The following is a 26903-nucleotide window of genomic DNA, read 5'->3' as shown; positions in this document are numbered from 1 at the left end:
CAAAAAATGAATAAACTAATCAAGCTATATGGATGGATGTTAGCATATGGATGATAAGTGGGTCCCAAGTTCATGGTAAGTGATACCCCAACCTTTATCTTTGATTATTATTGTTTTCTAAAATCGTGAATCTGTATATGGTTTAATATAGTTGAATAGTTGTTGTATGCAAGTATGCGCATTAAGTGGTAGCTTATGAAATAGTGATGTTTATTGCAGGAGGTAATTTTTGAAATTTTAACTTTTATGAGCATGATAAATGGGACTGGCATAGAGGAACTCATGTTGAGGAGAGGTCTTGGGACGCAAATTGTGACGGTTGTGATTTTAGCATCTTAGGATAATATGCTCGAAGGTAATTCACGATATGGTAGACCACAAGTCTCTCCTAACCAATGGGTACGCTTTTCATCGGGCGTCTTATGACTTCTATTGTAGCTGTTTATTATGAAAAGTGATATAATAAGTCACAATGTAAGTAATTCCAAGTTGAATTTATAAATTTTGAAATAGACGGTTGACCTGCTCGTGCTTGATGAAACTGCTCAATGGGATTTGCTTGAATTTCAGAGGTCTCAATTCTCAAAAAGTAAATCAGTTTTATGCATCATATCTTACATGAAGTGTATCTAAAGCCCATACAATTAAGGTGAGTTGTATGGATTTAATATGAAATATGTTAGATATATTGGTTTAACTGTATTGAACACCAATAATGGTAGTATATATTGACCCTATAGGGAGGTTTTACCGGTTCGTTCACGGACCCCTACCCGGAACCACTGCCCGAATGGATGTGTTCCTGGGTACCGTCGATCGGGTTCGGGTTTCCGCCCGAACGTGTGTTACGTGCAAATGATGAGGGTCATTGAAAGAAATGATCTACTGATGCAAAAAAATCGTCGTAAAAAAAAATTGTATTGAAGTCTCTTATTTTAACGACAATAGTTTCAGAGTCTGTTTGTATCTTGTGATATAAAATGGTGCATAGAGAACTAATGGCAGTGTTAGTGTGATTGATCTGATGATGGCATGTACCGACTTCGTTATTGTAGTATATACAAATTTTCAGAAAACAAGCTTCCGGATGCAATAAAAGTTAATTCAATTTGCTTGTCATTCATAGTTAGGGTAAACTCAGTGCAATGCACAATATAAATGGGTACACGGATAAAGTTTTCCATGTGTATGCTACTCGGGGAAGGTAGTATACTCAGATATATGCGGCCTAACCGAGTTATCCCTTCACCGTTTTTTACCCTTTCAGGCCAAAATATGCTTCTTGCGAGGCTTACTTAGACCTGTTGTGAGGATACATAGGCCCCAACCACGAGGATATCTTGAGATTGTTTACAATTTACAATACAACTATACTTCAATTGTATTAGTTATTAAGTGATTGGTACTATCTGTAGAGTTCCTCATAACTTCACGTGGTGGACGTGTAATTTTCGTCAATCTCTTGAATCAATGGTGTTCCTCAAACTAATTTGGACCATCTTTTATAGATAGCTCATGCTTCCATACTAACATCATGACTTGAGGATATGACATATTTATAAGTTCCATTTGTATGTGAGGTAGTTGTAATAGCTTCCATTTTTTGTGCTATTTAGTATGTAAATTTTTATTTTGGCATCTGCTGTATTTTTCATCTGTTTTTTTTTTTTTTTACACACATGTTTATTTATGTTGTAGAATGTTCTAGTGCTATTTATTTAATTTTGCAGGCAGATAGATTATGCGCTTTTGCCTTGAGGGATTTTCAAAGGATACTCATAATAAAACAACTATCTTTGTCATGTTAAGAGATTACAATCATGGAGTAATATGTGTCAAACTCGACCAAAATGTTAGCTACAACGTAAACCTTCATTAGTGTTTTCAACTGTGTTATTTTTGCGCTCTTTATTTTCAGTAATTCAATATTACTACGCAAAGTGTTTTGGTTTCAAAACATGATTGTCCTTAAAAAATTCCGCGAATTCGCGGGTCTTAAACTAGTAGTAATAATAATAATAATAATAATAAAGCGGGTTCAGAAGATTTCGATGGCGCAAGATATTGGTGCCGGTGCTGCTGCTCATATTTTTACTAGGATAGGTTTTGCTATTGCTAGAGGTGTGGGGGCCCAGATTGTCTCTAGGCTTCCCACTAATTTTTTGTAAGTTTTAAAACTTTTAAGTTAATATAATTTCCATTTCCATAATAATAATAATAATAATAATAATAAGAATAATAACGACGACGACGACGACGACACCACCACCACCACCACGGTCTTGTGCAATAATAATAATAAGAATAATAACGACGACACCACCACCACCACCACCACCACCACCACCACCACCACCACCACCACCACCACCACCACCACCACCACCACCACCACCACCACCACCACCACGGTCTTGTGCATGCTACTCAGCATACTTTTTTGGACTTAAAAATTAATAGTCTAACTCAGGGCCCCACGATACATGTTAGGTTGAATATGAACTTCTACTAATAGTACCTCATCTATGGATAAACCATTTCAAAACGAGCTTTGTTAAAAATTAAATTGTAATTGTATATTCAATCTTGATTTCTTCATTTATTACTTATCGTGAAAATTCTTAGGTGGTTAATAGAGTTTGTTATGTTATTTGCCTATGAAAGATCAAGGTCTAAACTGCAGATATGTGAAGTCAGTCAAAAAATAACCTTATCTCCTGTTATGTTCATATAACGTGTGGAAGAATAACTCAACAATTTTCATTCCTCAAAGATTCAAGATTTCGACTTCTTTGTAATTTATTCTCTTTTATTCTATTTTATTTCTTCTTTTATCTTTACATACATGTTGTATCAATATATAGATCTCTTCATCTTCTTTTGTCTCACTATGTATCTGAATAGGGTTTGAGTTAGATTAAGGATTTAGTGATATGATCGTCTCAGGTTAGTTGATGAATCATAGTGTTTTGAGTCTCTATGTGAAGATTTAAGGGTTGTTTACTTTTTTTCTTAACTCTCGTTTCCATTTGCTTTTTTGGAAGGGGTGTCTGATTCTATATCTCCTAGAAATATACCAATATTCAGATTAATGGACAAAGAAAAAACAATTTTATCTAGAGCTGTATAGAAACAGATCATGAAGTGGAAAGTGAACATGCCCAATTGTCTTGTTTGTGAGTTTTAATCCGATTTGGTTTTCACTAGTAATAGTCAATCTTTTCATTTTGTTTGACTAATTGTTCTTATGTGTTCTTGAAATTGGGTGGTTTTAACATTCTTGACAACCTTCTTCATTCTTTTAATAATAATTATGGCTTCTACCTCCTCTGCCTCAGTACAATTATCACTACAATGTCGCGAATTCGATTTTCCTGAAATTTTATTAGCAACTGACAACTTTAACAAATCTCTAGTAATTGGCAGTGGAGGTTTTGGAAAAGTTTACAAAGGTAACATAATAAGTAATGGATCAAATGATGCCATCGTTGCCATTAAATGTTTGGATTCAATGTCAAGTCAAGGGGCAACAGAATTTTGGGCAGAAATTGAAATGCTTTCTAATCTGCGCCATTGTCATATTGTGTCTTTGATTGGTTATTGTAATCATGGTGAAAACATGATTCTTATATATGAATATATGCCTAATGGATCACTTGAAGATCATCTACACAAACTTGGTACTCCGCTTTCTTGGCTTCAACGACTTAACATCTGCATAGGTGCTGGTCGTGGGTTACACTACCTTCACACTGGTACAGGGATTGAGTTTGGTGTGATTCATCGTGATGTCAAAAGCTCTAATATTTTACTAAATGAAACTTGGGCAGCTAAAATATCAGATTTCGGGTTGTCAAAGATTGGTCCGACGAATCAGCCTTCGACATATGTCAATACACATGTCAAAGGCACTTTTGGGTATTTGGATCCAAATTATTTTACAACGGGAAGGCTGACAAGAAAATCCGACGTGTACGCTTTTGGGGTGGTATTGTTCGAAGTGTTGTGTAGGAAACGCGCAGTAGATAGACATCTCGATGAGGATCAGTTGGGTTTAGCTATATGGGCTCAAGATAAAATCAATGAAGGCAATTTAAGGAGTATAGTTGATAGTGATATAAGGGATCAAATATCTCAAAAAAGTTTGAAGGATTTTGTTCGAATTTCAAAGAGATGTTTGCATAACCACCCAAAGCAGCGTCCTACGATGGCTGAGGTTATTGTTTGTCTTGAGTCAATATTGACCTTACAAGAGAAAGTCAATAGCTCACAAAAACCAGGATTTAGGACAATATTTGGTAAAATGAGTAATATGCTTCCGTTCCCTTCAACCCAAGAGAACTCGGGTATTTCAAGCTCATTGGCCTTAATGTTAATTTGTCTCTTTCGTTGTAGCATTAAAATTTAAAACCAAAACGGCCACAAAAAATTAATAGAGCTATTACGTACGTAATCTGTTTTTAATCTTGTATTTCAGCGAATAATGATCAGATGATACCAAGTAATAGCAATGGTAAGACTGCGATAGCTAGCCGCAGGTTTCTGGACTGCAGCAAAGTTCCCTCGGATTTCAAAATTCCTAATCCAGGTTTAAAAGTATACACATTCGCTGATTTAAAAAAGGCTACAAGTAACTTTAGTCACGATTTGCTTTTGGGTGAGGGAGCTTTCGGAAAAGTGTTTTTAGGTTGGGTTAATCAGAAAACGTTCGCTCCTTCAAGTTGTGGTGTTGGAATTCCTGTTGCTGTTAAAAGGCGTAGCGCCTTAAGCTCTCAAGGACATGCTGAATGGTTTGTAAGTACTAGTAAATTATATATGGTCCCAATTAATTAAGTTAATTAATTAATGGACTAAGAAGCATTATGTACAAATTGGTTAATTTATTGTGAGTTCAGGCAGAGGTGAGAATTTTAGGAAGGTTGGCTCATTCCAATATTATTAGTCTCTTGGGATACTGCAGTGATGACCATGAATGCTTGCTTGTTTACGAGTATATGCAAAATTGTAGCTTTGATCGCTTTTTACGTAATAGTGAGCTACACTTAAATCTCTCTAGCTAAAAATATCATCAAGTTAGACTTGAAATGTTTCAATTCGAATGAAGTGAATAATAACTTTCTGCAGATCCACGTCTTAACGCTACACCACTATCTTGGGGAACACGACTCGCCATACTGATGGGGGTAGCACGTGGACTCGCTTACTTGCATTCGTCAAAAGAGCAAATCATATACAATAATGTTAAAAGCTCAAGTATATTGCTGAATCAGGTGCACTTGAGATTTATATATGACTGTGGTCAACCAATACACTATTGGTTTTTACGCAGAGGGCGAATTTACCTATATGTGTGGGGTCCAATGACGCCACTATTTTTTATTTCTTTTTTACAAATTCCTACTCATACACCACTAAAATTAAAGTTAGTACCTCATGTGTTTTTAAAATTTTAAAATTGATGCTTTTTTTAAATAAACAACCATTCTGGAAAAAGTTGCATAGTAACACTCAAATTGTGTAGGACCTCTTTGAGTTTTGATCCTAGAATCGGCAGTGTTTTTACGCCACTCGAATTCGAAACATACTTTACGTTAAGCTATGCCTTATTCCAGGAATTTGATGCAAAACTGGGAGATTTTAAGTTGGCAAGATTTGGCCCCGATCTTACACAAACACATGTTACTACACGTGTTGTTGGCACAGGAAGTTTTATTGCCCCAGAGTACATACGCACCGGTAAGTTACAATCATATCACTGAGGCTCAACTAGGGATGGCAATGGATGCCCGATCTATCTGATATCCATCCGATTCGATCCATTTAGATGGATATGGATGATCTAAACGGATGATAAATGGGTATGGATATGGATATGGATGATGTGAAAAATTAGTGGATCGGGTATGGATGACAATTTATCATCCATGGATATGTCCATTTACCACCCGAAATACATATATACATATAAATATATACATATTTACTTAAATATATGCTATATATCTAAATATCGTTATATGTGTACACTGTAAGCTATAAATTATTATCGAAAATATAGATTGCGATGATATAACGATTTTTGAATAGTTTCATATATCTTACATATATTACACATCTTCGTTAAAAACATTTTGATGACTTCATTTTTTAATAGGTATTTTTTTTTATAAAAACGTAACATCCAACGGATACCCGATAACCCGCTTAATCCAACGGATATGGATATGGATGGATGAATTATATTTAAATGTATATGGATATGGATATGGATTTTAAAATTTAAATGGATATGGATATGGATATAGGCGCACCCGATCCATATCCGATCCATTGCCATCCCTAGGCTCAACTCTTATGTATCAATGACATCATAGAATATTTGCGCAGAAATTGTACTGTAATAACACTGTACTTCCATAATCTGTTCATTGATTGTCATTGATACACTACGAATTACAGGTCATCTGAGTGTGAAAAGTGACATCTATAGTTTTGGAGCGTTGTTGCTAGAAACTATAACAGGGAAAAAGGCGGTGGACATTATGCGAGACTATGAGCCGCAGGATTTGACACATTGGACGAGTCTCATTTTGCAAAAAAGAAGAAGGCTAAAAGAAAAGGTGGATCCATGTATGTTAAACTACCCTGAAGAAGGCGTTTTTGAATGTTTTACACTTGCATTAAGATGTCTTGCATACAAACCTAAGGATAGACCGTCAAGTGAAGAAGTTTTACTGAGTCTCGAACGAATATGTGCTACTCTCTAAAAACGTGTGAAACTCCTAAGAGATCCAAGGTTCGAATTCCTCATAGTGCAAAATAAATCCGCTTGTGGCTACAGAGGTTCACTCGCGTGGCTACAGAGGTTCACTCGCTATGACTCCGACTATTCGCAAAGCGGATGGTCGCCCTTGGATTAGTCGGTTCGCAAAGCAGATTGGAAATCCGGTACACTCAAAAACCTTAAACAAAACGGTATGAGCATGTACAAAGATGAAAGAGCAGTCATGTTTTATTCTCATGTTTTTTAGGTTCAGTATTAAAATTTGTATGACATCATTAAAAAAACATGTGGTTTATCAATCAGAAATTAATTGGCCATTCTAATGAGATAATGTTAGCTGCACTATTCTGGTTACATATATGTTTTTTTTTTTTTTTTTTTTTTTTTTTTTTGTTGCAAAAAAACGATAACTCATATAGAAACGAGGTCTTTTTCTCGAGGAAAACGCCCTCAACAGAGAATACAAATAAACGGAGGAAACGGGGAAGCTCGCACCTAGATTACAACCAAGAAAACTATATACAAACGAGCCCTCCCAACCACTTGAAAAACCTAAAAAATAAACTAACTAATACTAAACCGAATACTACACGATAATAATAGGAGCCAAACCAAACGAACTAAGTGAAATTAAAAATTTGGAAAAAATATACGAAAGAACACGAGACGAACCCAATCAATCAACCTCTAGGTCCCGCCCTTTTCAACTTACCGTTAACCAGTGACGGAACTTGAAATTTATGAGTAGGAGGGCGAACATTAACCACCTCAAATTATTAATTCATAATAAGCACTCCTGCACTTTAGAAATATATACATCAAATTGTCAACATGACAACCTCTAATTTTATTTAGAACTATAGGACAGAAACAATTTGCAATTCTAAAAACATCTAATTATAACAACCTCAAATTGTAAATATAACAACCTCTAATTTTATTACTCTTGAACACAAATGTTCTTCTAAAAAACAGAAACGATTTTCAATTTTTTTTTTTTTTTTGAACAACCATTTATTAACAACTCACTCTAGAAAGACACTAGAGGAGGATAGCAAAACATTACAAGGGCTTATAAAGCCAATCGTTTTTGGACAAATTACATTTGTTCCTATATCTAATCCAATGAAAGGAAAAATTACATATGGAATCAAATAAGTCGCATTTTTTAATCTTGTCTTGACCAAACAAAATGCTGTTTCTGAACTTCCACATCATCCACATATAAGTCGCCAAAATAACATACAAATGATCCTTTACTCTAGCCGCGAAGTTCCAATTATCTAGCCATAGAAGACAATGTGACCATGTTTCAATTCTTGAATTCTAAATGCAATATATTAAATATAAAATATAAAATATATATAAACATACCTCGATTTATTTAATTTGGGTTTGTTGAATGTTGACAATTGAGCCAAGTAGTGACAACATTTGTTCTTTTACAAACCACTATATGTATTACTTTTGTTTTTGAAGACTTGGAGTATGGAAAAAATCATATAAAAAATGGAAAAAATCATATAAAAAGGAAACTTTTATGGATGAAGAAAAACGGACAGTCACACTGTGGGGATGGTTGAGTTTTCAGTTCTCAAAAAGGGAAATCAAAGATGCAAATTTAAAAGGGCTATTAAAATACCTATATTTTTTTTTACCCTTTTCATATAATAAAATTGCACTTCTAACTAAAAAATGTAGGGTGGCTATAGCCCCCTTTTGTCTCTACAAAGATCCGCCAGTGCCGTTAACCATCTCATTCAAAGTGTTCTTCCCGGATCGATTCTCTATCTTGTAAGCTAACACATTGACGGATCCATCACCCGGTTCGGTCTCCTCAGCCAAACGTGTATCATTATATCGATTGTCGCGAAAGCCTCCGCGGACATTTTTCCATTCTCGTTAGTCAATGAACCGCTGTCTCTACCATTTTGAGACCCTAAGAACAAGTTTTGAATTACGTCCCCCATAATCCAAGTCATCATTGTAATCTTTAAGCTTATAAGCACCCGAAGTGGAAGTCTCGTTCACCTTCTTTCTTGACCTCGGATTACAATCGCCAAGTAAACCTCTTGAAACATCTCTATTCAAAACGTACCATGATTTACAAAAACCATCACACGAGAGGGCCTCGCAATCGCAATATTTTCTTCCACTGCGGCCAATCAACACCGGTAACCGGCCAATCAAAACGTACCATGTAACCGGTGTCTGGTTACATATATGTGTTGTGCTTCAAATGCCCATTTTAATAACAACTAGAAAAATTCGACCGCGCGTTGCTGCGGTTGTATTCAACTCGCGGTCATATTTGTATATACGTTGTTTGGTACCTAATATATCTAGTAGATTGGGTTGTTTGTTGGACGTGTACGTATATGTATGAAATATAGGTCGAAATATTTAGTGTTTTTTTGACGATGTCCGTTTCGCGTATAGTTAGTCGCGTTGTGTTCGTAAAATAATATTGAGTTGAACGGTGGTCTCGGAAAAATTTAGCTCGCACCGAGCGAGAATATAGGATCCGTTATTTAGTGTTTTTTTAACGATGTCCGTTTCACGCATAGTTAGTCCCGTTGTGTCCGTCTGATTTTTTCGAGTTGAACGGTGGTTTCGGAAAAATTTAACTCGGACCGAGCGTGAAGATAGGGCCCGTTAAAAATACGGGTGGAATCATTTTTTTTTTTTTTAAAATTATATAGTTACGCTTTTTACCCCTGAAATAGTAAAAATTTGAAGGACCGGGTGTAGTGTGAACGCAAACTCAAAACGACGTTCGGATACAATTGAAACTACAAATTCTCCCATGCATATTAGTATATAGGTATAACTCCCATGCATATTAGTATATAGGTATAATATAATATAATAATATAATATAATAATTTAGGTAATAGTGAATCTACATGTAATCCCACTACAACAATATTCATAAAAATGCCTACATAGTAAAAGTTTTACCAAAAAGGCCAATAAGTACAAACTATTTAAGCTTAAGTTCTCCATAATCTATACCAAACTAGCTAATCTTGAAATATTGTACAGAGTATAGACTTCGTACTATTACTCGATCACGATTTCTGTTAAATATCCTTTGCGGTTGAATCCACGTCCAAAATATTGAGGCCCGCAACATTTGTAATTAACAAAGCTTTTGCAGCATCCACTTATATGCCTCTTTTTCAAACCATGGCTCCTGCAACAGTTATCCACTGCTTTCCCTAACTCCTCCCCTGTGATAAATTCTTTTGGATGATGATGATGACCATGGTCATGATGATGACCATGATGATGATGGTGATGATGGTTATCATGCTTTTTCGCGCCCCCGTTTGAATGACAATGTGGTTTCTCATGGTTTGTTTGGTCATGACTGCATTCACCTATCTCTACGGCTCGATTTACTTCGTGTATTTCCTCATCATCTTCATGAGCACAACATCCTTGTTTTTCTTTCACTTGATCCGGTTGTACCACGTGCTTTGACTCGTGTACCTCGTTAGCATCATGATCACAACAGTTGTCTTTTGTTTCTTGTATGCAGTGGTCCACATCATGCACATGATCATCAACACCACAACAACTATCATTATGATCATCATCAACTTCACAGCAACTATCCTGTTTACTCGCTTGTACCAATTGCTTCGTTTCTTGTACATTATCCTCACGACTACAACTACCACCCGGATTTTTACCGACATTAGAACACCCGTTTTGAACCGTTGAACCAGAAGCACAATGTGCATGATTGTGTGAATGCTTATTCATGTTTTGTGAAGTTGTACCTTGTAACAGAAGCATACTATTGAAAATTACAATTAGACAGGTTCCAACATCTGCAAGAACAGCCGCCCAAACCAGGGGGTGGCCCGCAATAGCCAATGCAATTATAGCTGCTTTGGTGATAACAGCGATAAAGATGTTTTCAAATATTTTTCTGCGGGCTTTTCTAGCGAGTTTTACGGCTACTGGAATTTTTCTGATATCGTTTGACATTAGGATAACGTGTCCAGTTTCGTTAGCTAATGCGGACCCAGAAACGCCCATAGAAATACCGATATCTGCAGTGGCTAACGCAGGTGCATCGTTGAGCCCGTCTCCAACCATGGCCGTTGTTGATTCTTTTTGAAATTCTTTGATGATGTTGGCTTTATCTTGAGGTAGAAGTTCTGCGTGGACCGCCTGTAGTGCGTCTCCTAACTGCATAATCAATCCTCAATTAAGCACAATTAAAAAAAACTAAGACCCATGTGGTTTGTATCAGAAATCACCGGTAGTCCCTGTACTTTTTTACCGTCATGGATGGTCCTTGTGGTTTGCATTTTGAACCACCGATGGTCCCTGTGGTGCATACCCACAGGGACCATCCTTGACGAAAAAATACAAACCACAGGGACCGTCGGTGATTCAAATGCAAATCACAGGGACCATCCTTGATGGAAAAAAAGTACAGGGGCCACCGGTGATTTCTGATACATCATGGACTATTCGTGATATTTTGTCAAAAACTAATTAAAAGTTTTTAAAAAAATGTCAAGTTACAAAACCAAAAAAAAACTAATTTTTTTAATTAAAAAGTTTAAAAGGTGAAAATTGAAGAGCAAGAATTTGATCTTCACCTGATTTTGTGCAAAATTGGCTGCAGCTTGAGTGTCTCCGGTAAGCATAGCAGTACGAATCCCCATTGATTTAAGTTCTTCAAGTGCTTCCATAACTCCAATTCTACATGAATCAGAAAGACTAAAGGTTCCAGCATGTGTAGACCCTAAATATATGTACCCTACACTCTTCCCTTCATTATTTTCACTTGCATTTCTTGGAACTAAAAAAGTAAAAAAAAAAGAAAAAAATAGTTTATAATAAATCAAGATAATAAAATAAACAAACATAATTGAAGTAGCGTGATATTTGAAATATGGTATTTAATTTGACCTTGTGAACAGCCAGCTCTAATGGCGATCCGTTTATTTCCAATATAAACATCTTGTCCATCGATCTTCCCGTAAATTCCTTCTCCGGGAAAATTTTTAAATTCCTCAACGTTGTCCGCTTGTGGTTCAACTGAACGAGATTGTGCGTACTCTACAAGTGCTGCAGCCATTGGATGACTAGACTTGCTCTCTATGCTTGAAACCCTGAAAAGCAAAATAATAAATTTTGTTACAATATTATCAAGACGTAAAAGGCGGCCGCCTCGGCCGACTAGTCAGTTTGGTGACCAGCCCGTCTCGTTTCACCCAGAAACGTCTAATAAGTTGGTCAACGCTAAAAATCCGGGTCAAAGTCAATCAAAGTCGGTCTTAGTCGGGTCTGAATCTGTCAGTGTCAGTCAAAGTCAAGGTTGGTCAAATTTAGGTCAAATTTTGAATATTTTTTTAATAGTCAGATTTTGTGCGCTATACATATGATTGAAACATTCACGTTTGGAATATTTATGTTTAATAAATTTATGTGATATATGTGTGTGTGTGTGTGTTAAATATATATTACTAAAAGTCAACGTCGGTCATCGTCAGACTCGACCCGACCAATTGTTTCAAAGTCCCGACTCGACTAATCGTTTCTAATAACATAAAACATATAAAACATAGATGTTCGAAAGAAAAGTCAACGTATCCCAATCTGACCCACCCATTTTGCCACATCTATTAGTAAGCAACTAAAATAGTGCGTTACTTATTAGTTTACCAGTAGAGCAATTTGTCATTATCGATCAGCGGATCAAAATTTGAGACCGAAAACTCTCCTTTAGTGATAGTGCCAGTTTTGTCAAAGCAAATGAACTTAATCGTCGAAAGTATCTCAAGGTATTCGGCGCCTTTAACTAAAAGTCCAGATTTAGCAGCTTTCGACAACGCACAAGATGCTGCAACGGGTGTCGACAAGATTAGTGCACATGGACACGCACTTACTAAAACAACCAATGCCAAATGTAACCATTTTTCAAGATCATGAACACGCAAAGCAGCTGGTATTGCAGCCAAACATGCAGCTACTACACAAACAACTGTGATGACACAAATACAAAAGTGATGTCAGCAAACTTCGTTCCTTTATTGAGAAATGGTTATAGAAACAATATAGAGTTGCGAACTGAATTTTGACCTGGGGTGTAATACTGGGCGATTGTGTCTACGTATCTCTGAGTTTTTGATTTGTTATTTTGAGCCTCCTCGACAAGCTTTGCCATTCTTGCCACTACACAAGCTTCGGCTAGAGCAGTAGTTTTAACACTAATATAACCTGCAAAAAAAAAAAATAAATAAATAAATAAATAAAAAATCAACTAAAAGGACTGACTAGATTTTGTCTTTAAATTAAAGGTTAAAAGAATTTTCAGATAAAGTAATAACAGACTCTGTGTGTGTGTGAGAGTAATTTTAGCAAGAGTTTTCTGTATTGACTTTGACTTTAAAGGTCAAATGTGTCCAAACACTAAAATTTCTTAAGAAATAAAACAGTGAAATGGGTCGAAAGTTGTATGTAGTACACTTTCAATACATAAAACATCCTAAATAATTATATTTAATAAGCTTAATGTTTCATGAGATTAAATTATAAACATATCTCAAACATAAGCATATGAAGTAATTTTTTACATACCATTTAGATTAACTGTGCCTGCCCAAACAGTGGAGCTCGCTTGTTTAGACACGGGAAAGGATTCACCGGTTAGAGTTTTCTCATCGACTTCACAATTCCCTTCCACAACTACTCCGTCAATCGGGATCATGGTCCCAGCCTTAACCGCAAGTCTTGTATTGACCATGACTTCGTTAGCGTTGACTTCTTCACCAGTGTCAGCTAACACAGCCTTCTGAGGAGCTATGTTCATCAATGATGACATCACAGCATTCGCCTATATATTAAACCCATTTAATTTGTTGATCAAATTTTTTAACACTAATGGCGCATTTTCTAAAACAAAATGATTAAACGTTGAATAATTCAAAATCTGAATGATTTAAAGGTTATGATTATTGAACTTAGTTATGAACGACAATAACATGCTTAATAATAATTATTCAAAATGAACTCAACAAATGATGTAAAATTAATGTATTAACTTTTTAAATGAATAATTAAAAGAACAAAATTGTTTGGGATATTAAAGGAAATGGAGGTGTTTTAAAAGAGTATTTCGGCTTTGAATGATTCAACATATTGTTGAACGGTTTAATATCATTTGCCATTTAGATGTCACTAACAAACACATTGAATGTTGAACGGTTCAACATTTAGAACCATTCAATTAAGGAGGCAATCAAAAGCACCCTAAGTTTCTCGTATTACATTACATTTCATTACATTATATAATAATAAATATCTGCACGAACTTAAAATTGTACAAATTTACCTTGTGACTCGCCCTTGTCTCGAGCCATTCTGATATATTTAATAAGAACACGATAGTGGCTGCTTCCCAGTAATCCTTAAGAACTATTGATCCTCCAACTGCAAAATATAAACAGGTTAACTTAAGTCTGATACACATTCTCTTATTCATAACTACACATGTATAATGCATACTGAAAATGTGATATAATAATGTACCTGCAATGAGCATGAGAAAATTAATGTCGATTCTAAAATTGCGAAGCGATCCAACAGCTTTCAGAAATAAAGGAATGAAACCGGCAACAACGGCTCCAACCGCCAACCATTTCATAGGTGCGTAAACATATCTAAAAAATGATAATAAAAGTAGTAATCCACACACAACTGCAAATAAACTTGGCCACTTCTTTTTGTAGTTTTTATCTCCTTGCATTCTAATATTTGCATCCAATCTTGCTTTGTTTAATGCCTTAACTGAATCAAAAAAGTTCAAAAATATAAGAAGAAAATTATTACATTATATAATGCAATAGTTCATCTGACATTAAGCAATGTTAACAAGTTTTACCTTCCATAATATTATTCAATCTCGCTGACCTTGTGTATGTTTATACGTAGTTGGTAGCTTTTACATGTTAGCTGGTAACTGTAGCTTTTAACGCTTTTAACTAGTTGTTGGTAGCTAGTAGGTTTTTAGATGTATCTAGGTGTTTGGCATGTTAAAAAAAAGAGTAAAATGACGAAAAGTTAGAGCATTTTCTCAAACGCTAGTTCTAGTAGCTTTTAACTTTTAGCTTTTACGAGTAGTTTTTTTCTTCCGCTTAAAAGCTTAAATTCTTTTAACCAAACGAAACTTTCTATTAGATACGAACTTTTTCATAAAAGTTAGAAGCTAAAAGAATAAAAGAAACTCACATCCAAATATACATTAGGTGTTTTGAGTTTTCAAGTGCAGCTTGAAAAATATTACATTTCTTACTTTTAACTTCATAACATTTATAGACGGACCCCTTTATTTTGTCTATGCTTCATCTAAGAACAACACTATCCAATCCTATTCAAATCTTTGAATCTAATTAATCAAAATTTCTGTTTTCGCAACAAGGGAAAAAAATCAATGCTCATGGTAATGTATGATTTTATACTGCAATTTAGTTAAGCATATTTAAACAATAAACCAATAAAATCTTTTATTATATAACTTATTTATGTTAGACATATTAGTTAGGTCCATTAGGTTTTAGATGTGATTTAGGGTTCTTGTACTCTATAAATATCGTCTACTATTATCAATAATATTCACGAATTTACATTCTGTTACATGGTATTAGACCAGATTCTCTAACCCTCAGACCTACCGCTTCCGCCTACTATCACCAAATATCCTCCGGTCATCGACTACTTGTTAATGATTCGGAGGGATCCCAAGCCATCGATGTAACTAGTTTCTCTCCCCCAATCTTTAAACTTCTATTGGTATTATTACTTTGTGTATGTGTATGCGATCGTCACATCACCCATTCATGTAACCTCACATGATGGCTGCCACCGACAAATCTTATGTAATTTCTTTTATCATTCACTTACTCTTTATTCCTATCCCTAATATCTTGAATTAATTTTGCTGTTTCTTGATATATAAAATAATCCTCATGAATGTCGTAGACCAGAGGAGCCGTCATACTTTGAAATTTATTTTTCTGTCTTCTCCAATCCTATTTTTCTTTTATATTAATTCCGATTGAAACAACTTTTTCAATAATAATCGGCGTGGGGATGAGCCGCCTAGCCTGACTAGGTTCCAAACCTCGAAAAAAAAGAGGAATACAAAAAAAAACAAAAAAAACTCTTTTGCAGCGTTGAAGAATAGTGTTATCATCGACAAAAGTAGCATATAAAAAAAGCGGTACTTGATCCTTAGGCACAGCAAGTCACGACGTAAAAAAAACGCTACAGAAAAGGAAGCCGTCAAAGAGATCTGCAAGTCTACAAACGATTATCGGTTTATTTAATGCGACAAATAAGAGGGGGGAAAAAGAGTTACTTTTGTTTATTTTTTTTTAGCATTTTTTCAATATTAACGTTTTTTTTCCAGTCCGAGCTTTTGCGATTTCGCCGCTCGGACTGCGGGGGAGTGTTAGACATATTAGTTAGGCCCAAGTTCAATATGTGGCCTTGGGCAGTGGCGGAAATAGACACTTTTTTCACTGGGGGCGAAAATTTTTTAAAAGCGTAGCAATTTTTTTTTTTTGACAAAATACGAAGGTTTTTAGGCAAAATTTGAAGTTTTTTTGCAAAATTTGAAGGTTTTTGGACAAAATGAAGGCTTTTGAGCAAACATTAAAGGATTTGGGGCAAAATCTTGAGACTTTGGGGACAAAATATGAAGACTTTTACCCAAACAAAATTTCACTGGGTTCGAAACGAAAAAATCTAAATTTTTTGCACTAAAAAAAAATTCACTGGGGTCGGGTGACCCCATTTGCTCCATGTCATTTCCGCCCCTGGCCTTGGGTCCATTAGGTTTTAGATGTGATTTAGGGTTCTTGTACTCTATAAATATCGTCTACTATTATCAATAATATTCACGGGTTTACATTCTGTTACAATTTAGTAATGCAATTTACATGTGTAATTACTAAACCAACCAAATTACATTAATTTTCATGAGTATTATTATTAGAGTATTATTATTAGAGTATTATCATCCAAAAATAATTATGAGTAGTAGTAATAAAAATAAATGAATTAATTAATTAAAGATATAGGCAGTGGCGGAAATAGACACTTTTTTCACTGGGGGCGAAAATTTTTTAAAAGCGTAGCAATTTTTTTTTTTGACAAAAGACGAAGGTTTTTAGGCAAAATTTGAAGTTTTTTTGCAAAATTTGAAGGTTTTTGGGCAAAATGAAGGCTTTTGAGCAAACATTAAAGGATTTGGGGCAAAATCTTGAGACTTTGAGGACAAAATATGAAGACTTTTACCCAAACAAAATTTCACTGGGTTCGAAACGAAAAAATCTAAATTTTTTGCACTAAAAAAAAAAAATTCACTGGGGTCGGGTGACCCCATTTGCTCCATGTCATTTCCGCCCCTGGCCTTGGGTCCATTAGGTTTTAGATGTGATTTAGGGTTCTTGTACTCTATAAATATCGTCTACTATTATCAATAATATTCACGGGTTTACATTCTGTTACAATTTAGTAATGCAATTTACATATGTATAATTACTAAACCAACCAAATTACATTAATTTTCATGAGTATTATTATTAGAGTATTATTATTAGAGTATTATCATCCAAAAATAATTATGAGTAGTAGTAATAAAAATAAATGAATTAATTAATTAAAGATAGAGTGGGCTATCTTTAAGGTTTTAGAATATATTTAATTATTCACTACAAGAAATATGCTAAATACCCACGAATTTTATCCACAAATACTAATTTGTGGGTAATCAGCCACATATTATCCACAGATTAACCATGGTTGAGAATTTAAAATGTTAACGAATATTTCCCACAAATTTCTCACGCACTTGCCCACAAACTTTTATGACGTGTCTAAACTGTGACTAAACCAAGAGATTCAGAATATCTCACACGGATCACCCACAGATTAAAATTTCATGGGTAAAGTTATGGGTATTTCATGGGTAAATTTTTGTCACGTACAAATTACACACAAAATTTTTCTCGGAGGGATCTAATAAAACTAATTAAGTTTCATAGATTTTTCACAAATTTTCAAGAAACATGACTTCAAAAGAAGCATCTCGTAAAAAATTAAACGCTATAACTTTTGTTCAGATTTTGGTATCTTACAAAATTGAAAATTCACCAGGTGTAGACGGAAGGAAGCAACTACTTGTGGTGATTTAATTGCAAGTATTTGTCAATTTATCTCTCAATTTGTTTATTTATTTAATCATTTTAACAGGTTACTCAAATTAAGTGGCTATTTACAATTTACAAACCATTACAGAGACACTCCTGGGGTTGTTGATACGGAGTAAATGAGAACCACACATACACGTGGAGAATGGTGTTCAAAGAGACTAAACTTTTATTCTGAAAAATTTAAGGTATGACGGAGTATGAATTAATTCAAATTATCTACTTGAGATGTTATATACTTTATGTGAATAAATATATCAAATTTGATGTTCAATATATTTTTATTTTTTGGACGGCATCAATATATTAATTTTAATAATCTCTTTAATGTTAATAATCTATGTGGGATGCTATATTAATAAGAAGGTGAAAGTGAGGAAGATAATAATTATGTTATTATGACTGTAAACCTTAATAGAAATGTTTTTCCCTTTCATTTATAGTTTATTTGAATATTTGAATATTTGAATTGAATTAGTTGTACAATTATACTCCAGTTAATGGTTTATATTGTTAGTGGTAATGTTTATGTTAATGTTAACTTGTAGTTTTACTACCAATATTAATTCGATAACTCTTTAATGTTCATCTTAATCTTAATTTTACATACGAATCACCCACAAAATATATTTTATGTAATATCAAAATATCTACTCACAACTATTACACACGATTATCTTAATGGACAACTTTACCCATAAATTACCCATGACTACATTTCCGGGTAATTTTGTGGTCATATGTAATCCCACAACATATTTACCCACAAATATAACAAGAACACCCACCAAAAGTGTCGTGGGTTAAATTGCCCACAAATTGATGCTTTCGTATGGAAACATTTACCCTCGAAGGGTTTACCCATATACTTGAATTTGTGGGTAATTCGTGGGAACTCACTTATTACCCACGAATTTAGACCATTTAGCCTCGAATTCGGTCCGTGGGTGATTGACTAGTTTCTTGTACTTGTACATAAATATTAACAACCCCACAAACTTTTAAATTGCCAATTCACCAACTATAATAGTATACCCATTAATTTATGGATGATAAAATTTGTTAACTATACTATCATTAAAAATAAATACTCCATAGTAAATAAATAGTAGGGATGTGATCCTCACACACTACTTATTGATCCATGTACATTTTTGTCTCATAAACTTACAATTATACCCCTGAATTAATCTAGAGAATTAAACTTATATTAATATTCTAATTATAATTAAGGGTATTATAGGTAATTAGATGTACATGGATCAAGATGTAGTGTATGAAGATCACCTTCCTAAATAGTAGTATCCAGGAGAGGTTCGGAGGGGGGGGCAAAGTGATCGACCGCTCAGAGCTCATGATATTCTTGGACCCATTTTTTTATATATACATACATAATCGGAGATTTGAGAAGTAATTAGGAAAACTCAAATGGAGCAACGAAGACAAAGCACAATAGGCCCAAAACCACAATTAAAGGCTCAGAAATAAAAGAAATAAAGTCCACTAACATTCTAGTAAAGCCGAAAGTTTTTTTTTTAAATAGTTTATAAAGCTGAAAGAGTTTTTTTTTTTAAATAGTTTATAATATTCGTTAGAGCCTAATGGCCCTTTTTTCACCTTGTTCGGGGCCCTTAAATTTTCAGGACCGGCCCTGGTAGTATCAATTCACTACATAGTTCAATATATATACTACTGTTAATGTTAATCCTTTCTGGAATTTTTCTTGTTTTTATAAGCGAGGAAACCCTCCTATAAGCGAGGAAACCCTCGGGTAATCAAGCCCCCCGAGCGCGAGACCTGACACCGGGTGAATTGCGCATAATGCGCACCCTCTAGTCACACTCCTTTTTTGAACAATTTAGCATAGTCATGAATTGAACCCGAATTGTGTGCTTCATTAGGCAACTCGGTGGCCATTCAGGCAAGCCTGAATGGTTCCTTTTTGGAAAATAAATAAAAATAATAATAATTCCGTGAAAGTAATCGTATCTACTTTTATTTGATTTCGGTTTATCCTCCACTTTCCTCGAAGCACGAAAACGTTACGTTTCTTCCAACTTTATTAAATTAAACATTAAATAGGTTTGGTCGGCCCATACTTTGAGATTAAAGTATCACAAATTGCTAAAACCAGCAACGACACACATGTACCACGAATAAAATATAAAATTCAAATTAGTTATGTACACATGTATTCTTCTAACAAGTTAAATGGCACGTGTTAAGAGCTTAAATTGTATTTTTATTACGCTAAATTTGAATTTAAATAATTTAAATACTAAATACGGAGTAATCTATAAGATAATGATAATGATTATCAAAACAAGTAAGAAACATTACCAGACTAAAATGTTCCAGATTCATCACTATTTTTGGAAAATAGCATCTTGATTAATTTAGTTATTTTTTTACCATAATTATTAATTAATTATGACCCATCAATTGTCTTTAGTTATTTCAATTTCATACTGTATAGTTGTTTTATAATCCATCATTTTAATTTTATAATTACACTTTGCGTTTAAATTTAAAATTATTCCATCTTTGAAATTAATAACGTTTGTTTATACAGCTCCGCTTAGTTAGATATAAATTTTTTACATAAACTTCATAATAATGAGTCAACACTTATTTACATCTCAAACGTAAAAACAAATGAATCAACCTGTTATTTTTTTTTCTTAAAAAAGTTATATTTACGGGAAAAAATTCCTTTACTCAAAAATGAAAGTTATTTACTCACATAAATTCACCAACTATAACAAATACTTGATCACACAAACCTAACACATATCATGTCTATCGTGTTTAAAATATAAAGTTGTTTAAAAGATACTACTCGTACTTTTTAATGAATTGATCATAGTAACGAATCAAATGATGCTATATTAGAAGAAAAATATAGACTAATTTTTTTTTTTTGGGAAAAGAAAATATAGGCTAATTAAAACCATTAATTATGAAGACATAGACGTGAGAACTATAAATTTCTTCAACAATAGAAGTTACTTGTAGAACTTTGTAACAATTAGTTGTTGATACACAACTAAACGATTAGCTAGATTATCAAATGATCATTGGTCTATCAGTATCAATGTACTAATGTACTCGTTCATAATAATGAACATGTATATACTCGTAGAAATATTTTTGAGTTTTATTACATTGCATAATTATGGTGTAAATGCATGGGGCGCATGAAAGGAATGTTAAATTTGAACGATGTAAAACAGAGGATTATAAAACACTCGCTTTCAAAATATAATATTAACAATAATATCATATTAATATTAAATTAATAAATATTATTGACAATTAACCTCAAATAATAACAATCCAATATACATATGGTTCTATTTCTAACTTCCTAAATGTTTTTTTATAACTAAATTCAGAAAAATTACCCGTGCAATAAACTGTATGATTGTCTAATAAGATTAATAAAGGATCAATTTTTTATATAAATTATATATAGTGAACTGTATGTGTTATCATGTCTTCCCTAAACAATATATATAGTGAGATTCACATAGAATTGATTTGATAGAACATAAAAAACTAGTACAGACTCGCATGAAGAGCTGTCAGTTTGCATCCTTATCTTAATTGAAATTGAATTGAAACTAAAATTAAAATAAAAAGTAAATACGTTAGAAAAAACTCTACTCGTACTTTAATAAATACTGTACAATTAAAACTTTCACCTATAATAATATTAATATTAATATTATATTATATACGAACATAAAAATCAGATCAATTGCTTTTTATCATAAAAATCAGCAGAATAATTACCGTAGTTTTGCCCAGTGTCCGTGCTAATACATATACATATGCATATATTCATATCATACTATAAATTATAAATTAATTATAAATACGAGTATAAATGGATAGAGAGAGAGAAAAAAAATTACCGATCTGAGCTTGTGAAATGAGGGCGGAATCATGGAGTACGATGACAGTTTTGGTGGTAATAATGACGGAAACATTATGTATTCCTTGAAGAGGATTAAGTATCTTCTCTATTAATGGAATTTCAGAAGAGCAACATAAACCTAAAACGTCAAAATAGCTTTTCTGCAAATCCTTTGTTGATGAATCTCCTCCTTTCATAATTAATTTAATTAATTATTTAAATTGATATTATATATATGTAAATGTAAATGTATGTATATGTGATTTAATTGAAGTATTAAAGGTAGCAGGAAGAATGTGAAGTGATAAATGAAGAGGTGATTGGGTTATTTGTAGTGTGATGAAAAGGTAGTGGGAACCCTCATGCCAATTTCACTTTTAAATAAATTTCACTATAAAAAATAATAAAAAATAAATTTCACTATAAAAAATAATAAAAAATAATAAAAAATTTAACTTTTAAATTTTTTATTTACTTTAGTTTTTAATTTTATTTATTTATTTATTTTTATTTTTTTATTTGTTTAAGGGACCAACTGTGTAATTTTTTCCTTCACATGCCAAGCACATGTGAGCACTTAACGAAATTCGACTAACAGTCATCAATAAATTTGATGATATTACCTCAATTGCACAGTTTTTTTAACAATAATTCTTTTCAGGCAAATATTGAAACACCGTGAACCTTTTCATGCCTTAGCAAAAACTATATTATCCTTATTGTCAAATTTGGTATTATAGGTTACTTTTTACGACCATTAGCCCATGATAAATAGATTGTTAGTCATTTCACACCTTTATTCATTTGTTACTTCATTAATTATGTTAAACTAGAAAAACACCGGCTCGCGCGATGCGGCGGGGCCTTTCTGATTGCATATTCATATTTTACGTAACATTATGCATTTAAATAATTTAAAACACGTTGCTACGGTATGTTTGAAAGCACGTGGTTAGTATTTAATATGCCTAATGTACTGCGCATTTTTTTTACGACTGAAAAATCGCGTAACAAAGGGAACAGAACCATCGATATGAGGTGGTTAGTTTGGGCTGTTTGTTATACTTGTATGTATATGTATAAAAAGTAGTCTGAAATATTTAACGTTTTTAAAAAGTAGTCCGTTTTGCGCATAGCTAGTTGCGTTGCGTTCGTAAAATTATTTTGAGTTGAACGGTGAAGTCGAAAAAATTTAAATCGAAGCGAGTGGAAAGATACGATCCGGTAAAAATTTGGGTGATTTTTTTTTTTTTTAGTTTGTTAATTAATTTATGGGTTTACATCTTATCCCCTTTGTTGGGGGTTGAAATTATACGTAGAGGTAAGTTTAGGGGGTGTGTATGTAAATGTTTTTGGAATGTCGTTTTGGTTTGAAGTAACGACAAAAATTGAGATCTCATTTAGTGTGTAGGTACAATACAATTTGGAATGTCGTTTTGGTTTGAAGTAACGACCCAAATTGAGATCTCATTTAGTGTGTAGGTACAATTTGTGCGTAACACATTCTTCTTACACCACAAAATAATGTGTGATAATTGTTCTTCATTGTGCTAAGTCTATAAAACATTTTTTTATGGTAGAAGTAACTATTATACTGATGTGATGTTCTAGGGGTAATTGTGTTAGACATGTCATGATGTCAATGTTGTGAGAAATGGTTTTATAGTAGTGTTGTTATAGAAAATTATGGAAAGTGTTGTAAAATATTATTGATAGTTGAAGATAATAAATTTTATACTAATATTTGATTGTGTTATTTGTGGTACTAATGTTTCACGCCTCAAATTTATTGTCTCAACGCGCCTGAAAAAGAGGATTGTTAGAGCACTGGTAGTGGTGACTGAGGTCATTTAGCATGTCAGGCCTGACTTGCTAAGTCAGAAAAAGTGGAGAGTGGTGACCTCTGTCAGTTGGGCATGTCAGTTTATATTTTTATTATTATTTTTATGATTTTAAAAATAACATAAATGAATAAAAATATAAAAATTAACATAAAATAGAAATAACTTCTATTAAAATAAAAATAAAACATTATAATTCCTAAAAACAAAAAAACATTACAATTCCTAAAAAAAAAGATTACAATTACTAAATAAAAAAACATTACAATTCCTATTTATTAAAAACCAATACGAAACGATTCAATTTTCACTTCGAAGCTTGGCCCGAATCGCCGCTTTCTTCACTTGAAGAACCAATGCATCTTGTTCATCCATTCCCGCGGTAGACATTTGTAGTATTTTCAAATCAAAGTAACTAGTCATTGAATCAAAAGTACTGCTTGCACTTTCATCAAACGAAGTGAAATGCCCCGTTCATATACATTATAAACGATTCACAATAGTTGATTTCATCGCGAGGTATTTGACTTCTATATGATACATTTACAAACATTGCATTCATTTTTAAAAGACAAACTTTCTTTACATCGAAAGTTGACGGCATGCATACCATTTCATAATATATCTAACTATAATTGACTTAATAATAATCTTGATAAACTCAACGACTCGAATGCAACGTCTTTTGAAATATGTCATGAACGACTTCAAGTAATATCTCTAAAATGAGAAAATGCACAGCGGGAGATTTCTTTCATACCTGAGAATAAACATGCTTTCAAGTGTCAACCAAAAGGTTGGTGAGTTCATTAGTTTATCATAAACAATCATTTCCATTAATTTAATAGACCACAAGATTTTCATTTCATTACTCATAAATATCATGCATCTGCATAAAAATTATTCATATGGATTGAACACCTGGTAACTCTAACGACCCGTCCGAATCCATCCGGACGAATGCATTACATTTGGTTACATCGCGAGGTACTTGACCTCTATATGATACATTTTACAAACATTGCATTCGTTTTTAAAAGACAAACTTTCATTACTTCGAAAGTTGACGGCATGCATACCATTTCCTAATATATCCAACTAAATTTGACTTAACAATAATCTTGATGAACTCAACGACTCGAATGCAACGTCTTTTGAAATATGTCATGAATGACTCCAAGTAATATCTTTAAATTGAGCAATTGCACAGCGGATGATTTCTTTCGTACCTGAGAATAAACATGCTTTAAAGTGTCAACCAAAAGGTTGGTGAGTTCATTAGTTTATCATAATCATTTATTTCCATCATTTTAATAGACCACAAGATTTTCATTTTCAGTTCTCATAAATATACGTCCCATGCATAGAGACAAAAATATCATTCATATGGATTGAACACCTGGTAACTGACATTAACAAGATGCATATAAGAATATCCCCTATCATTCCGAGAAATCCTTCGGACATGATATAAAACAACATCGAAGTACTAAAGCATCCGGTACTTTGGATGGGGTTCGTCGGGCCCATAATCTATCTTTAGGATTCCCGTCAATTAGTAGATCGGTTTACTAATTCTTAGGTTACCAAGCAAAAGGGGCATATTCGGCTTCGATCATTCAACCATATAATGTAGTTTCGATTACTTGTGTCTATTTCGTAAAACATTTATAAAAGCGCATGTATTCTCAGTCCCAAAAATATATATTGCAAAAGCATTTAAAAAGGAAGTAATGAAACTCACCTAATGTATTTTGTAGTAAAAATACATATGACGTCATCTTTAACATCAATCTCGTTCATCATTGACACTTACTTAATGTGCGTGATTTTGTGTTGTCGTCTAATAACAAAAGAAAAAGAACCCGATGAGTTGAAATCCGGCTCAAGTTGGCTCAAGAACCCAAGAAACAAGTAATAGCCCAACACATTCAATAATCGGCCCAATTTGAACATAGCAACAAGCGGCCCAAGTGAAGCCCATTAACAAGCCCACTCAAATCAAGACTACTAACATGTTCTAATTTAAATTTCGAGTTGTTGAGGTGGTGGGGTTCAACTGATATTAGGAACGTAACATATCCACAAGTGGGGTGTTGATTGATTCGGCCCACAATCAGGAAGAAAAAAGGAACGGAATAAAATACCAAGTGGATGTATATTTTGAAATGTCCCGTTCTTATTGATTAAAAACGTTCCATATTAATTGATTTCGTTGCGAGGTTTTGACCTCTATATGAGACGTTTTTCAAAGACTACATTCATTTTAAAACAAACCATAACCTTTATTTCATCAATAAAGGTTTAAAAAGCTTTACGTAGATTATCAAATAATGATAATCTAAAATATCCTGTTTACACACGACCATTACATAATGGTTTACAATACAAATATGTTACAACAAAATAAGTTTCTTGAATGCAGTTTTTACACAATATCATACAAGCATGGACTCCAAATCTCGTCCTTATTTAAGTATGCGACAGCGGAAGCTCTTAGTATTCACCTGAGAATAAACATGCTTTAAACGTCAACAAAAATGTTGGTGAGTTATAGGTTTAACCTATATATATCAAGTCGTAACAATAGACCACAAGATTTCATATTTCAATACACATCGCATACATAGAGATAAAAATCATTCATATGGTGAACACCTGGTAACCGACATTAACAAGATGCATATATAAGAATATCCCCATCATTCCGGGACACCCTTCGGATATGATATAAATTTCGAAGTACTAAAGCATCCGGTACTTTGGATGGGGTTTGTTAGGCCCAATAGATCTATCTTTAGGATTCGCGTCAATTAGGGTGTCTGTTCCCTAATTCTTAGATTACCAGACTTAATAAAAAGGGGCATATTCGATTTCGATAATTCAACCATAGAATGTAGTTTCACGTACTTGTGTCTATTTTGTAAATCATTTATAAAACCTGCATATATTCTCATCCCAAAATATTAGATTTTTAAAAGTGGGACTATAACTCACTTTCACAGATTTTTACTTCGTCGGGAAGTAAGACTTGGCCACTGGTTGATTCACGAACCTATAACAATATATACATATATATCAAAGTATGTTCAAAATATATTTACAACACTTTTAATATA

The 26903-nt window shown here is 33.5% G+C and overlaps 2 protein-coding genes across 6 annotated transcripts; one reads left to right on the top strand and one right to left on the bottom strand.

Annotated features, from left to right (window-relative positions):
• The first annotated feature begins 2559 nt into the window (after positions 1-2559).
• On the top strand, positions 2560-6843 carry LOC139894301 (receptor-like cytoplasmic kinase 176). 4 transcript variants are annotated; one of them, XM_071877518.1, is made up of 7 exons: positions 2560-2794; positions 3417-4346; positions 4478-4794; positions 4896-5031; positions 5125-5270; positions 5613-5736; positions 6460-6843. In XM_071877518.1, exons 2-7 carry the CDS (start codon positions 3512-3514, stop codon positions 6765-6767), a joined length of 1866 nt encoding a protein of 621 aa, XP_071733619.1. In that variant the 5' UTR covers positions 2560-2794; positions 3417-3511; the 3' UTR covers positions 6768-6843. The 4 variants fall into 4 exon arrangements, with proteins under 4 accessions (XP_071733619.1, XP_071733618.1, XP_071733617.1 ...); XM_071877517.1 differs by having other exon boundaries at positions 2560-4346; positions 4896-5025; XM_071877516.1 differs by having other exon boundaries at positions 2560-4346.
• Positions 6844-9668: 2825 nt separating this feature from the next.
• LOC139894298 (cadmium/zinc-transporting ATPase HMA2-like) lies at positions 9669-22219 on the bottom strand. 2 transcript variants are annotated; one of them, XM_071877511.1, is made up of 9 exons: positions 21942-22219; positions 14342-14599; positions 14145-14242; positions 13391-13646; positions 12893-13030; positions 12476-12794; positions 11720-11922; positions 11407-11609; positions 9669-10987 (listed from the first exon to the last, which is right to left on the bottom strand). In XM_071877511.1, exons 1-9 carry the CDS (start codon positions 22138-22140, stop codon positions 9848-9850), a joined length of 2814 nt encoding a protein of 937 aa, XP_071733612.1. In that variant the 5' UTR covers positions 22141-22219; the 3' UTR covers positions 9669-9847. The 2 variants fall into 2 exon arrangements, with proteins under 2 accessions (XP_071733612.1, XP_071733613.1); XM_071877512.1 differs by having other exon boundaries at positions 10879-11001.
• Positions 22220-26903: the final 4684 nt, after the last annotated feature.

The sequence above is a fragment of the Rutidosis leptorrhynchoides genome, chromosome 2 (assembly GCF_046630445.1).
Source record: "Rutidosis leptorrhynchoides isolate AG116_Rl617_1_P2 chromosome 2, CSIRO_AGI_Rlap_v1, whole genome shotgun sequence".
Taxonomy (NCBI): domain Eukaryota; kingdom Viridiplantae; phylum Streptophyta; class Magnoliopsida; order Asterales; family Asteraceae; genus Rutidosis; species Rutidosis leptorrhynchoides.
Note: the sequence above shows the minus strand (reverse complement) of the source record. Positions and strands in the feature narration are given on the sequence as shown.